The sequence below is a fragment of the Nerophis lumbriciformis genome, linkage group LG32, assembly GCF_033978685.3.
Source record: "Nerophis lumbriciformis linkage group LG32, RoL_Nlum_v2.1, whole genome shotgun sequence".
In the NCBI taxonomy this organism is placed as follows: domain Eukaryota; kingdom Metazoa; phylum Chordata; class Actinopteri; order Syngnathiformes; family Syngnathidae; genus Nerophis; species Nerophis lumbriciformis.
The window spans coordinates 29,559,972-29,575,147 of record NC_084579.2 but is presented as its reverse complement, the minus strand read 5'-3'; the positions used below and the strand labels follow the sequence as shown (position 1 = coordinate 29,575,147).

Sequence of the window (15,176 nt, the reverse complement as noted above, 5' to 3'; positions counted from 1 at the left end):
TTTAAATAAGAAAACCTGGGGTGTGGGGGGTTATGTGTGTATGGGGTTTGTGTTGGGTTGCTGTTCTTGGAAGTGGGTGGGAAAAAAAGGGGAAAAAATAAAATAAATAAATAAGAAAATCGTATTTCAGTAGGCCTTTAAGTATAAAAAGAAGAAGGAAAAAAGCCTCCAAAAGTATCTATCTATCTGGTGTATAGTTCACCGCACGCCACTCATATGCAGAATTATGACCAAAGAAACCGCCATTGCGTCACGTGGTATGAATACCACAAGGAAGTGTTTTAAATGTAGAAAAAAAAATCATATTATGAGTATTTTAAGTATACAGGCCCATGCTTCGTGTGTGTGTGTGTGTGTGTGTGGCGCATGTTTACGCGTTTATCCATGCATGGCTGTCTGCTTGTTACCGGAAATGAGTTAATGTAATGAAGAAGAACTCACACTGCTTCCCATCAGAGAGCTGCCCCTCCGTCACATGCTGCCTCTCCAGCACGCCACCGGAGACACTTTCAAGACACTAAAACCAACCTGTGGATATTGTTTTCCCCCCTCTATTTAAGGAGCGGCAACTATTTCTTTGTTTCCTTTTTTTTTTAATGGCGCCATGAAGTAAAACTCCGCCATATTCATCAAATCCACCACACCCGTCAACAATAGCGCGAATCAGTAAAAACTTTCGAATTAACTCGATTTTCAACGACAAACAACGGGGAAGAAGGTAACAAAAAAAATTAACTTTGTTTGAATGATTTGCGCAGTGTTTCTCGGGGGAATGTAAAAAAAAAAAGAGAGAGAGAAAAAAAGCGCTGGGGATCTGGTAGACTTCACCGGCATCATGTTTGTGTCCCTGCCCAGGGAGGTGACTCCTCAGCCGGGCACGATGACCCTGATGGCGGCGGGGGCTTGTTGCCTCAGCCCGGAGGCCAAAGAGGCTCGCAGGATCAACGACGAGATCGAGAGGCAGCTCCGCCGCGACAAGAGGGACTCCCGACGGGAATACAAGCTCCTTTTACTCGGTAATGAAAAAGCACAGTTAAAGTTGTTTAAAAAAAATACGAAGTTTTCATAATTATTTAGCTGCTTGCAAATGTTTAATAAGCTAATTTTGCGTGTTTTGGTTGCACTACAATGACTACGATTGCATAATAGCAGTCTATAAATGTGATGCATGACAGACGAAATCCAACATTGACATTGTTCTCGCCAGCCTTCAAAATAAAAGCTTTCATGGTTCCAAAAGGGAATAAGCGGTAGGAAATGGATGGATGGATGGGTTCCTTACATCGGTGTTCAACCGTTTTTGAGCCAAGGCACATTTTTTTGCGTTGAAAATATCCGGAGGCACATCACCAGCAGAAATCATTAAAAAATTAAAGTCAGTTGACAGTAAAAAGTCGTTGTCGCAATTGTTGGATATGACTTCAAACCATAACCAACCATGCATCACTATAGCTCTTGTCTCAAAGTAGGTCTACTGTCACGACTAGAGATGTCCGATAGTGGCTTTTTTGCCAATATTCCGATATTGTCCAACTCTTAATTACCGATTCCGATATCAACCGATACCGATATATACAGTCGTGGAATAAACACATTATTATGCCTAATTTTGTTGTGATGCCCCGCTGGATGCATTAAACAATGTAACAAGGTTTTCCAAAATAAATCAACTCAAGTTATGGAAAAAAATGCCAACATGGCACTTAGTGATGGGATCGGCAGTTCTTTTGACTGTACTGAATCACTAGAATCAGTTCCTTCAATTGAGTCGTTCAAAAAATTTGTTCACCGAATTCCCCCCCAAAAAAAATAGGAGAGGGGGGGGGGCGTAGTACAGTACAGTGCAGACATTCGCGGGAGAAGCAGCAAATAGGGTGAACGCGAGTCCCTACACAGCTCTGTGCATGCAGTACACCAGGCAGTGAGTGACTGACACAGCGCCACAGTCAGCACAGTTCAGTACGTGAACCTGAATCCCTTCTGCAGCAGCAGTTCTGTGCGCAGGTCGGCGAATCATGAGTCAGTCAGTAACAGCTTCCCCAGCGGCAGATCTCGGTGTGTGTCAGTTTGCGAACGACACAAGCCCTCAGCACCCAATGGACGACGCGCACAGTGACTGAACGAGAGCCTCAATGTGACGTCCTCCTCCGCGACACAGTCAGTTCTCTGTGTCAGTAGGTTCGCGAGTCCTGATTCTGTCGTTCACTGAGTGATTCATGTCGTTAATCCGCGGTGAACGAATCGTTCGCTCAGTCCCCCCCCCCCCCTCCCCCATGATGAGTAGCTGGCTGCGTCGTTCGCCGACGTCGAGGGTTCAGTGAGTCACAGAATGCGCCAGTTCCACTCATACCGGCATGGTCGCGGCCGAGCTCAACTGAACTGAGAAAGGAACAAATCAGTTCATGAAGTGATTCGGTTCAGTACATTCACTCAAAAGATTCGTTCGTTCGAACGATTCGTTCACGAACGACACAACATTAATGGCACTGCCATATTTATTATTGAAGTCACAAAGTGCATTATTTTTTTTAACATGCCTCAAAACAGCAGCTTGGAATTTGGGACATGCTCTCCCTGAGAGATCATGAGGAGGTTGAGGTAGGCGGGGTTGGGGAGGGGCGGAGTTGAGGTGTGGGGGGGTGGGTAGGGTGTAGCGGGGGTGTATATTGTAGCGTCCCGGAAGAGTTAGTGCTGCAAGGGGTTTTGGGTATTTGTTCTGTTGTGTTTATGTTGTGTTACTGTGCGGATGTTCTCCCGAAATGTGTTTGTCATTCTTTTTTGGTGTGGGTTCACAGTGTGGCGCATATTTGTAACAGTGTTAAAGTTGTTTATACGGTCACCCTCAATGTGACCTGTATGCCTTGCATTTACTTGTGTGTGTGAAAAGCCGTAGATACTATTTGATTGAGCCGGCACGCAAAGGCAGTGCCTTTAAGGTTTATTGGCGCTCTGTACTTCTCCCTACGTCCGTGAGGCGTTTTAAAAAGTCATACATTTTACTTTTTGAAACCTATACCGATAATTTCCGAACCGATACAAATAATTTCCGATATTACATTTTAAAGCATTTATCGGCCGATAATATCGGCAGCCCGATATTATCGGACATCTCTAGTCACAACCTGTCACATCACGCCATTTTTTGCTGTTTTCCTGTGTGTAGTGTTTTAGTTTGTGTCTTACGCTCCTATTTTGGTGGCTTTTTTTCTTTTTTTGGTATTTTCCTGTAGCAGTTTCATGTCTTCCTTTGAGCGATATTTCCCGCATCTACTTTGTTTTAGCAATCAAGAATATTTCAGTTGTTTTTAGCCTTCTTTGTGGGGACATTGTTGATTGTCATGTCATGTTCGGATGTACATTGTGGACGCCGTCTTTGTTCCACAGTAAGTCTTTGCTGTCGTCCAGTATTCTGTTTTTGTTTACTTTGTAGCCAGTTCAGATTTAAGATGCAATGCATTTTCTTAGGGGCACTCACCTTTTGTTTATTTTTGGTTTAAGCACTCGATACCTTTTTACCTGCACACTGCCTCCCACTGTTTCCGACATATACAAAGCAATTAGCTACCGGCTGTCAACTACTGATATGGAAGAGTATTACACGGTTACTCTGCCGAGCTCTAGATAGTACCGACACTCAACAACAACACATAATTTGCAGACTATAATTACTGGTTTGCAAAAAACATTTTAACCCAAATAGGTGTAATTAGATAATCTCCCACGGCACAACAGACTCTATCTCACGGCACACTGACCGCGGCTCAGTGGTTGAAAAACACTGCCTTACATTACAGCAGGGATTTTCACCTACATCATTTGGGAGCCACATTTTCTAAAAGCTAAGGACCGGGGGCGACTTTTCACTATTAGTCTTATTTTGTATATTCCTAAGAACCAGCATCCTGGACAGTGGACATTTGATTTTTGTCTATTTATTTCATCAGAGTTCCAGAAACGCTTTGTTGTTCTTAAGGATCTCTATGACAGCACTCTAGTGTTTTTGACAGTCTGCCGCAAAAATATGTGTCTCTCCCAAGTTTTTTTAAACTGAACTTGCAGGTCACCAGTTGACGAGCAAAAATGATTTAAAAGAAAGGACCTAAAATGGAACCTTGAGGAACACCACTAGTATAACTAAAAAACAACTAGGGATGATATTTGATAAGAAATGATCGAGTTCGAGCCTATTATCGAACCGATTCCTTATCGATTCTCTTATCGAGTCCAGATAGATTGTTGTATATGGAAACAAACACACAATATTTTAAGAAAAAAAAAAAATCTAATAAATAAATAAATATTGACTGTTACCCCCCTAAAAAAATAAAATAAATAAATATTGACTGTTGTTACCCAAAGTATATTAAGTGGGATTTTTCAGAAAAACAAATATATACAGTAACACAAAAACAACCTGTCTCTGTGATCACTATAGGTGTATAAATAATATAGTGTTAAATAAAATCAGTCCCTTGGGCACAAAACTGAAAATAATACAGCGCTCCAAAAAGTGCACTTCTGCTGCTATTTGACATAACTGTTTGTTATGATGCTTTGACATTTTTGCACTTTATTTCTTTATTGAAAGAAAATTCTATGAAGAGAAAAGTGGTTTGCAAATGTGGTTACAATGCTAAAAAATGAAAAGTTAAAACTAAAAAAAGAAATACACTTTATTGAGTTAACATTATTTCTTTATAAGGGGAAATATGTTATGAGCTAGGGAATATAACAACTACACTACCCAACATGCAACGGGAGTGACAAGCATGCGCGGTAGCTCCGAAAAGTGTTGTTGCATGTCGTCATCCGGCAGCTAAGAATGAGGTTATGAGCACGCTGTGAAAGTAAACGTCAACAACTCAGCCAACACGCCTCGTCTGCATTATTTATAATTAGACAGACAACACATATACAATGTGATTTTGTTTTGTTTACAAGGAAAGAAAAACAAAAGTTAAAAATGGGAGATCATGTCATATATGTTGTATATATATGTATGTGCTGCGCTTGCTTTAAGAACGTTGCGACAGCTGCCGTAAAGGAGGTGCGTTGCTACCCTGGTTGCTATGTTTCCGGTTGGTCGTAAAAGTGTTCGTCATGTGTTTGTACCCTGCTCAAATCTCTCAGTAAAGTTATTCATTGGATTATACCTTTTGTTTTGAACTTTATTACACCTTGGAGCGCTATTTCCGGTCCATTTTTTTCCTGCTTTCGCTATCTGCGCCTAATGACTGAGCTACGTGACGTCATTTCTTGTGATGTCACACGGAGCATTTCTGGTCGGGACGGGATTCGTTCTGAGGGATTCGAATAAAGAACCAACTCTTTTTCTTTACTATAGTGGTCTCGATAACGGGTACCGGTTCTCATAAAGGGATTCGAGTCCGAGGACTCGGTTCTTTTCTTATCGAACAACCGGGAAAATCGGTTTCGAGTATCATCCCTACTACTGACTGTATCTGAAGTGAACAAGCTATAGCTACACCTTAGTTGCATAAATCGCATTACGATAAAATGTACCAGCATCCTCTACAGTGGACATTTGATTTTTGTCTATTTATTTAATCAGACTTACAGGAACGCTGTTGTTTTTAAGGACTTGCTGCAAAAAAGCTAGCCAAAGATCATCTCTATGACAGCACTCTAGTGTTTTTGAGAGTCTGCCGCAAAAATGTGAGTCTCTCACAAGTTTTTTGAACTGAACTTGCAGGTCACCAGTTGACTAGCAAAAATTATAAAACAAAAAAAAGAAAGGACCTAAAATAAAACCTTGAGGAACACCACTAGTATAACTAAAGAACAAAGGACTACTGACTGTATCTGAAGTAAACAAGCTATAGCTACACCTTAGTTGCATAAATCGCATTACGATAAAATGGACCAGCATCCTCTGCAGTGGACATTTGTTTTTTGTATATTTATTTAATCAGAGTTACAGGAACACTGTTGTTTTTAAGGACTTGCTGCAAAAAAGCTAGCCAAAGATCATCTCTATGACAGCTCTCTAGTGTTTTTGAGAGTCTGCCGCAAAAATGTGAGTCTCTCACAAGTTTTTTGAACTGAACTTGCAGGTCACCAGTTGACTAGCAAAAATTATAAAACAAAAAAAAAAGGACCTAAAATAGAACCTTGAGGAACACCACTAGTATAACTAAAGAACAAAGGACTACTGACTGTATCTGAAGTAAACAAGCTATAGCTACACCTTAGTTGCATAAATCGCATTACGATAAAATGTACCAGCATCCTCTGCAGTGGACATTTGATTTTTGTATATTTATTTAATCAGAGTTACAGGAACACTGTTGTTTTTAAGGACTTGCTGCAAAAAAGCTAGCCAAAGATCATATCTATGACAGCACTCTAGTGTTTTTGAGAGTCTGCCGCAAAAATGTGAGTCTCTCACAAGTTTTTTTAACTTAACTTGAAGGTCACCAGTTGACTAGCAAAAATTATATAAAAAAAAAAAGAAAGGACCTGAAATAGAACCTTGAGAACACCACTAGTATAACTAAAGAACAAAGGACTACTGACTGTATCCGAAGTAAACAAGCTATAGCTACACATTAATTACATACATCGCATTACGATAAAATGTTTCACTGCCAAAAAGGGGTGCCTTGAGGAACACAGTTATTTAAATCCCAAGTTATGACCCCAGTGTTCTGTGTTTGCCAGCAAGGTTATAATGTCAATGCAAGTATCTGCCAATGTGTTTACAGTGGTCCAAGTCCCTCTATACAACAGAAGCACTCTCGTGTTTTTAGGAGTTTGCTGCAAAAATGTTCTGTCTCACATGTTTTGAACTGAACTCGGGGGGCCGGTATGGTGTCATTCCTGGGCCGGATATGGCCGGGCAGCCCAGTTCTATTAAAATTTCCTGTACGATAATGTTCCGTTTTAAAATCATCCCAGTAGTGTACATCTAAAATGGGCATTATCAAATAGTCATAAAGCATTATAGTGCAGACCAAATAGTCGTCGCACAATGTTGTTATTATATTATGTGCTTGTTGATAACGTGAGTGTTTCCAAATGGCTTGCTGGAGTGATGAGGACAAAAAGGTCTCCACTGGTGGGCTCGCTGGAGCGTACCAGATTTTGGTACATTTTTGGAACAGAGAAAGATGTGAAGGGTACCAAAACAAATAATTTTTACCGCATTTGAAACCCTTCTTTTTATTTTGAGTTACAACCATCGTCAGATTGTGTTTAAAGGTAAAGCTTGCTGAATGTTGTGACGTGTGCCAAAATAGTGTCTTTGTACTTTTTTGGAACCTATGGTACCTAAAGGGAGCATATCCCGAAATCAGAAGAGAGGTGGCAATAGTTGGGTGTCAAGGTTGCTGATCCGTATTACGTTTGGAGCGCTTCTGTTCCACACTGGTATGGTATCTAAACTAGTATACTTCCATAACAGTGGTCCTCCTGCACAGTCCAGAAATGTGCAGTGCTAGCCAATGAGCTAAAAAGCATCAGGCTGTTATAGTTTTGGCACCTTTTAATCCATGCCACTTTTTAGTCACTTTGGTTGGGTACCAACTGTAGTGGTACGTTATTTAAATTGGGGAGCTCCTTCATTTCAGAGCAAAGGTACCAAAATACAAAACCCAAAACCAGTGAAGTTGGCCCAATGAGTAAATTGTAAATAAATACAGAATACAATGATTTGAAAATCATTTTCAACTTCTATTCAATTGAGTTCCACTTTGCATCAGTCCATCTTTGATGAGCTCGGACCCAACGAAGCTGGCTGCGTTTCTGGGTGTTGTTGATAAATGGCTTTCGCTTTGCATATTAGAGATTTAACTTGCACTTACAGATGTAGCGACCAACTGTATTTACTGACTGATTTTCGGAAGTGTTCCTGAGCCCATGTGGTGATATCCTTTACACACTGATGTCGCTTTTGGATGCAGTACCGCCTGAGGGATTGAAGGTTACAGGCATTGTCGCTTACGTGCGGTGATTTATCGAGATTCTCTGAACCTTGAAATCCCTAAATTATTTGCAATAGCTCGTTGAGAAATGTTGTTCTTAAACTGTTGGACACTTTTCTCACGCATTTGTTCACAAAGTGGTGACCCTCGCCCCATCCTTGTTTGTGAATGACTGAGCATTTCATGGAAGCTGCTTTTATACCCAATCATGGCACCCACCTGTTCCCAATTAGCTTGTTCACCTGTGGGATGTTCCAAATAAGTGTTTGGTGAGCATTCCTCAACTTTCTCAGTCTTTTTTGCCACTTGTGCCAGCTTTTTTGACACATGTTGCAGGCATCAAATTTCAAATGAGCTAATATTTGCAAAAATAACATTTACCAGTTTAAATGTTAAGTATATTGTCTTTGCAGTCTATTCAATTGAATATAGGTTGAATAAGATTTGCAAATCATTGTATTTTGTTTTTATTTACGATTTACACAACGTGCCAACTTCACTGGTTTTGGGTTTTAAAGTTGCTCCATTTCATATTTTTGGAACCTAAAGGAGGCAGCTTCTCATCCAATATATGTATTGATGGTAGTATGTGTGCGTCTTTAGGGACGGGCGAGAGTGGGAAAAGCACCTTCATTAAACAGATGAGGATCATCCATGGCCGCGGATACTCAGACGAGGACAAGAGGCCGTTCACGAGGCTGGTCTACCAGAACATCTTCACCGCCATGCAGGCCATGATCCAGGCCATGAAGATTCTGCGGATCCGATACAAGTATGAACACAACAAGGTACACGTTGCTCTTTTATTGTCGTTTACAAGACTGAGTACTGGAGGAGCTCCACAGTTTATATTTTACAGTTTACACTTACAGTGTGTAAGTGTGTTGTCGCAGTTCAGTACTTCGGTAATTTGCAGCCATGTTTAGTTTTGCAATCCTGCTGCCAGACATTTTTGTCCACATTTACAGAGCAGGCTGTCCTGTGCAAAGTTTACTCTGTTGGAGAACATAGGAGTATTGGGGCCACACTGAAAGTAAGCATAAAGTTGGGATATTATGAAAATAAAGTGGTCTTTTGAATGCGTCAAACTATTGTCTTGCCCTAGGGACCTGCCATGTACTAAGACGGTCACATCGTTAATATTTTTTCAAAACGTGACAAAAGAGACAATTTTAGTGTATGTACCATACATTCCAAACTATGACTCGCTACTTTTTTCCTAAGCTTTTAACCCTGTGGCCTATAAAAGAGTGCGGCTAATTTATGGATTTTTCTGTGCTGCCAGCCATAATGTTTTAAATTCAACAAATAGTTTTCAATAGACACTAAAAAGGTGTGTTATAGTTTGTGCTGTGGCTCCATCTTTTGGACGAGTTTGCTTACTGCAAGTGCTGTGGTCTGCAGTAATTTCTACTGTTAAGTGCTTTCAACCGGAAGAACAAGTGCCGTTCCGTCTTCCAGTCGTCATGGCATTCTACTTGTATGGATTCTTCATTTATTACTCCAAAAGACTTTTGTAAGTTTTACTATATAACTAAAACCAAATCGTCCCATGTTTGATGACTGTAGGAAAGTTGTCATGCATATTTGTACATGATACAGTAGCCCCGCCCGGGAATAATTTATGGTTTAGAGTTTGAACTCACAACCTACCGATCTCAGGGCGGACACTCTAACCACAAGGCCAATGAGTAGGTGGCTAATTTGCTAACTTTAGTGTATGCAGTGTCATTTCAATATACTAGTTTTTGAACAAAAAAAAACAAAAAAAAGTGTGTACGCGCGCAGTATATATACAGGGCTCGAATTTAACAACAGCAATCACGACCGCCCTGTAATTTGCTGTAATGCCCTAAAAAATTGACCAACATCTGCAGCAAGAACATCCCATGACCGCCCATGACTTTTTACTTGTTAATGGGCTCGGGATGTAACAATAAAAGGTATAATGATAATTAGCGATAAAATTCCTGATGGTTAGTAATACATCTAATTTTTAAATTACCGAAACCCCTTCATTTATTAATGCATTTTAGGCAACGGGAAGTCAGGCGCATGCGCACTAGTGTCATTTGGCTTGATAATCATGGCGGACAAGCTACACGGACTTTGCTCGGGAGAGTTCCCCTCGGAGTAAACGGAGCCAAGTGCTTGGTTTAACGTCATTTTCCCTTGCTTCCCACTGTGCGTTTAAGATATATATATATATATATATACACACACACTATATATATAGCAAAAGAGGACATGTCCGGTGAAACCGATCGCTGCTAGCATGCTAGCAGCTAGGATAGACTGACCTTACGTCCTTTTTTCACCGGACATATCCTCTTTTGCGTGTATTAACAATGTACGTTCTGGGTTAAGAAGGGGTTAAAAACAAAACAAATTGTGCGCGCAGCAGCATTCGTGAGGGAGGGGCAGAGACAGAGAGAGCAAGAGAGTTATGATAAACGCGCATGCGTCGCCATGCTCTGCTTTTTATCGATAGATTTATCAGATTTAATTTTTCATTATCTATAGCAGGGGTGTCAAAAGTGTGCCCCGGAGGCCATTTGCGGCCCACAGCTAATGTTTTAAAGGCCCACGGCACATTCTAAAAATACTATTAAAATAAACAAAAACATAACAAAAGTGAAATAAAAAAGGTTAAAGGTTAAATGTAATTTAGAAAAAGTTGCAATGTCGACTAATAAAACAAAGCTGTTTTTTTCTTTCTTTCAAACTGTCATTGCTCAAAACCTAATATTGAATCAAAATCAATGTTATTATGAATTATTGACCTATCCAAGTTTCTGATTGCTTCACATCAAATATTCCTCTAAGAAAAATATTTTTGGTCGAAGATTTTGCAAATTTGGTAAATAACCAAAAAATTTATATTTTGTTGTTTTCTTACTGTACCGAAAATGAACTGAACCGTGACCTCTAAACCGAGGTACGTACCGAACCAACATTTTTGTGTACCGTTACACCCCTAATCATCAGCAATAATTTGTGGGACGATATATAGTCCAGCAAAATGTATTATTGGCCCAGGCTTATATAATGCTTTCATTCAAAATGTACAATGATAACTCTTTGTCATTTCTCCATAATATTAAACGCTGACCCATGTGAAATTCCGACTTAATTCTTATAACATTTTGACATTGAGCATGTTATATTATGCTTTATTTTAGTGCATATAACATTATTCTTGTTAAATGACTACCGTCTTTTTCAGAGTATAAGTCGCACCGGAGTATTAGTCGCACCTGCCGAAAATGCATAATAAAGAAGGAAAAAAAACATATATAAGTTGCACTGGACGATAAACTGCGACTTATAGTCCGAAAAATACGGTACTTCATTCTCATAATCACGTGACTCCTGTAGCATTACTATTACTTTTATTACAATCAATTATCTTTGTAACCCTGAGGTCCCTGCTGTGCCGCAAACATGTACACACGCAAGAGAGAAACTAGAATCTGTCCCATGCATCTTATTCATCACACAAATTAGCTCACCCACACAAATGCGTTGTGCAAGTTCCAGGTAAAGAAGAGAGGCCTTGGAGAACAGAACACTTCTTGATAAGCTCAGTCAGTGAGGGAGGTGTGTGAGTGTGAGTGTGAGTGTGAGTGTGAGTGTGAGTGTGAGTGTGCGTGTGCGTGTGCGTGTGCGTGTGCGTGTGCGTGTGTGTGTGTGTGTGTGTGATATAACTGTCATTGCCTTTGGGAAGCATTAACCAAATCTGAGTCAGCGTTGCTGTTTTCTTTTAACGTGTTAGGCGACTTTTGATGAGAACTCACAATGGAATCACTGTTGTTGTTTTTTTTTTTTTTTAACTGAGGGTGCAAATATTAGTGTAGAGGTCAGAAGGCCAACTGGATAAGTTACTGAGAAGTTCCAAGCTATTATGAATGAGTAATTCATAAATTGCTCGGACGGTGCTACAGCATTCAGCAAAAACACATTCATGCAACAGAAAATGCATTTGACACACATTTTTTTACGCTTTCTTTTAAGTTTGTGAATAACTATGTTCAATGGCGATGACGTCATTGTCTAATTTGCACAATTGACTGAGTTTTTATTGCCGTTCCAGGAGAGCGAAAAAGTGGGGGAATAAAAACAATCGAGAAAGGTCTGAATTAGGGTTGTAAATTATATACATTTGTCGGACGTTAGAGCTTTTAATACTATCGTAATATTGTGATAATGCATGTTGATGACACATTTTAGCTGTGTCTCGCAAATTTGACAGCGCCAAGTGAACAAACTCGTCCTTAACGCAATGTAGCATTCAAGTTAGCGGCTAATGTCCTTCCACAGTGCAGACATCCGCTTCTAGGTCAGCGGTCCTCGCCTCCATGGCGGAAAGTGTTTTTTTTTTTTCATCACTAGTAAACAAAGAATAGCTAAACATGCTACACGAACACACTATAGCATGAGTGTCAAACTCTGGCCCGCGGGCCAAATTTGGCCCGTTGTGTAATTTCACTTGGCCCTTGAGGCAATATTAAATTAACACAAGAGCTGGCACGCCGATTATATATTGCGGCGGTGCCGCGGTAACACCGCATTCATTCACCACTAATTCTAATACTAGCCAACCGTCCCGGAAGTCTTCCAAACTTCGGCGCCCCTCCCGAAAATCGTCATGGCTGCTTTTCAGCCAGTCCAACGAGTGCTGGCCCAGTCACATAACATGTGCGGCTTCTGCACGCACACACAATTGAATGCAACGCATACTTCATCAACAGCAATACAGGTTACACTGAGGGTAGCCGAATAAAAAACTTTAACACTGTTAGAAATATACGCCACACTGTGAATCCACACCAAACAAGAATGACAAACACATTTCGGGAGAACAGCCGCACCGTAACACAACATAAACACAACAGAACAAATACCCAGAACCCTTTGCAGCACTAACTCTTCCGGGACGCTACAAGGTGTGTATGTGTGTGTGGGGGGGAGGTTTGGTGGTAGCGGGGGTGTATTTTGTAGCGTCCCGGAAGACCATCACCCAACCATGCAAATTTTGCATTTCCTTTGGAAATCGAGGTCCCAGAGTCTGGAGGAAGACAGGAGAGGCACAGGATCCACGTTGCCTGAAGTCTAGTGTAAAGTTTCCACCATCAGTGATGGTTTGGGGTGCCATGTCATCTGCTGGTGTCGGTCCACTCTGTTTCCTGAGATCCAGGGTCAACGCAGCCGTCTACCAGCAAGTTTTAGAGCACTTCATGCTTCCTGCTGCTGACCTGCTCTATGGAGATGGAGATTTCAAGTTCCAACAGGACTTGGCGCCTGCACACAGCGCAAAATCTACCCGTGCCTGGTTTACGGACCATGGTATTTCTGTTCTAAATTGGCCCGCCAACTCCCCTGACCTTAGCCCCATGGGGTATTGTGAAAAGGAAGATGCAGAATGCCAGACCCAAAAACGCAGAAGAGTTGAAGGCCACTATCAGAGCAACCTGGGCTCTCATAACACCTGAGCAGTGCCAGAAACTCATAGACTCCATGCCACGCCGCATTAACGCAGTAATTGAGGCAAAAGGAGCTCTAACCAAGTATTGAGTATTGTACATGCTCATATTTTTCATTTTCATACTTTTCAGTTGGCCAACATTTCTAAAAATCCCTTTTTTGTATTAGCCTTAAGTAATATTCTAATTTTGTGACACACGGAATTTTGGATTTTCATTTGTTGCCACTTCAAATCATCAAAATTAAATGAAATAAACATTTGAATGCATCAGTCTGTGTGCAATGAATAAATATAATGTACAAGTTACACCTTTTGAATGCAATTACTGAAATAAATCAAGTTTTTCAAAATATTCTAATTTACTGGCTTTTACCTGTATGTGTATATATATATATATATATATATATATATATATATATATATATATATATATATTTATTTGATTATATATATATATATATATATATATATATATATATATATAAATAAAAGAAATAGTTGAATTTCAGTGTTCATTTATTTACACATATACACACACATAACACTCATCTACTCATTGTTGTACTTGAAAGTGCAATGCTTTGCAGCCAGAAGCACAGCTTGCTGCTTTCTAAAAAAAACAAAAAAAAAAACACTTACCTTTCACTATTTGAATAGCCTTTGTTCTGCCATTTGCGTACTGGCGAACGATCTCTGAATCCGGGAACATATCCTTCACGGATTTGTTGAAGACATCCGCAAATGAGAACGGGTTGTTGCTTCCAGCTATCAGCATAGCCATCTTTGTCTCGACATAAGTTACACCCTCGGGACTCCATTTAGCGAGGTGGCCCATAATACTGGGCTGTGCTGCGCTGCCGCCACCTTGTGCTTCGCTGTCCGTTCATGAGTGAGTATATCCGTTCGGCCACCGTGTTCAATGGAGAAGTCTGTTCTACAAAATTTACAGGCAGCATACTCCTTCCCCTTCGTACTGTCCTGGATAAACTGAAATTCTTGTTTCCATTCGATTTGGAACTTACAAGCGTATTTCTTCATCTTACTCATCGTCGGCGTCGCCATGGCTGTATCTTCCTCGTTCTTCTGCTTCGTCTCCTTGTTGTGTGCACAATTGTGCACTCTCTAAAAGCCGTAGATGTTATAACGTGATTGGGCAGGCACGCTGTTTATATCGTGGGAAAGCGGACGTGAAAACAGGCTGTCTACACATCACTCAGGTCCGCATGGAGCTGGAGGGGGCGTGGCCTCCAGCTCCGGCTGGAAATCGGGAGATTTTCGGGAGAATATTTGTCCCAGGAGGTTTTCGGGACAGGCGCTGAAATTCGTGAGTCTCCCGGAAAATTCGGCAGGGTTGGCACGTATGGGTAGTCTGTACTTTGGGCACCCTCGCTTTTGTAGCTGTTCGTCAGGGATTTGCCCCGGTGGCGGGCGACCCGCTCTGTTAGCAACCGTCACTCTATTTGGATTATTAGTTTCACGTCGCAGGCAAACGCGGTTGAGGAAAGAAGATAAGTGTTTTTAATGCTTAACCTGTCTCTCTCTGCAACTCGATAATTTGTTTAAATGTGCACACCAACGCAGCTTTGCCGTGCAACTTTTTGTGGCGTTTGTTGGTTTAGACGCGTGGGAGCATTTCCGGGGTTTGGGGGAACGAGCGGGAGGATGTCTAGAGCAGTGTTTTTCAACCTTTTCTGAGCCAAGGCGCAATTTTTTCATTGGAAAAAATCCGGAGGCACACCACCATCAGA

General features: G+C 40.9%; 1 protein-coding gene across 1 annotated transcript in view; it reads left to right on the top strand.

Moving 5' to 3' along the window:
- The first annotated feature begins 429 nt into the window (after nt 1-429).
- The window catches only part of LOC133574918 (guanine nucleotide-binding protein G(q) subunit alpha-like), a 39,524-nt gene continuing 24,777 nt past the window's right edge, over nt 430-15,176 (top strand). Inside the window, exons 1-3 of the mRNA XM_061927267.1 lie at nt 430-718; nt 856-1,016; nt 8,547-8,731. Coding sequence (XP_061783251.1) covers nt 881-1,016; nt 8,547-8,731 — 321 coding nt within the window. The 5' untranslated portion in view covers nt 430-718; nt 856-880. The remainder of the gene's footprint in view (nt 719-855; nt 1,017-8,546; nt 8,732-15,176) is intronic.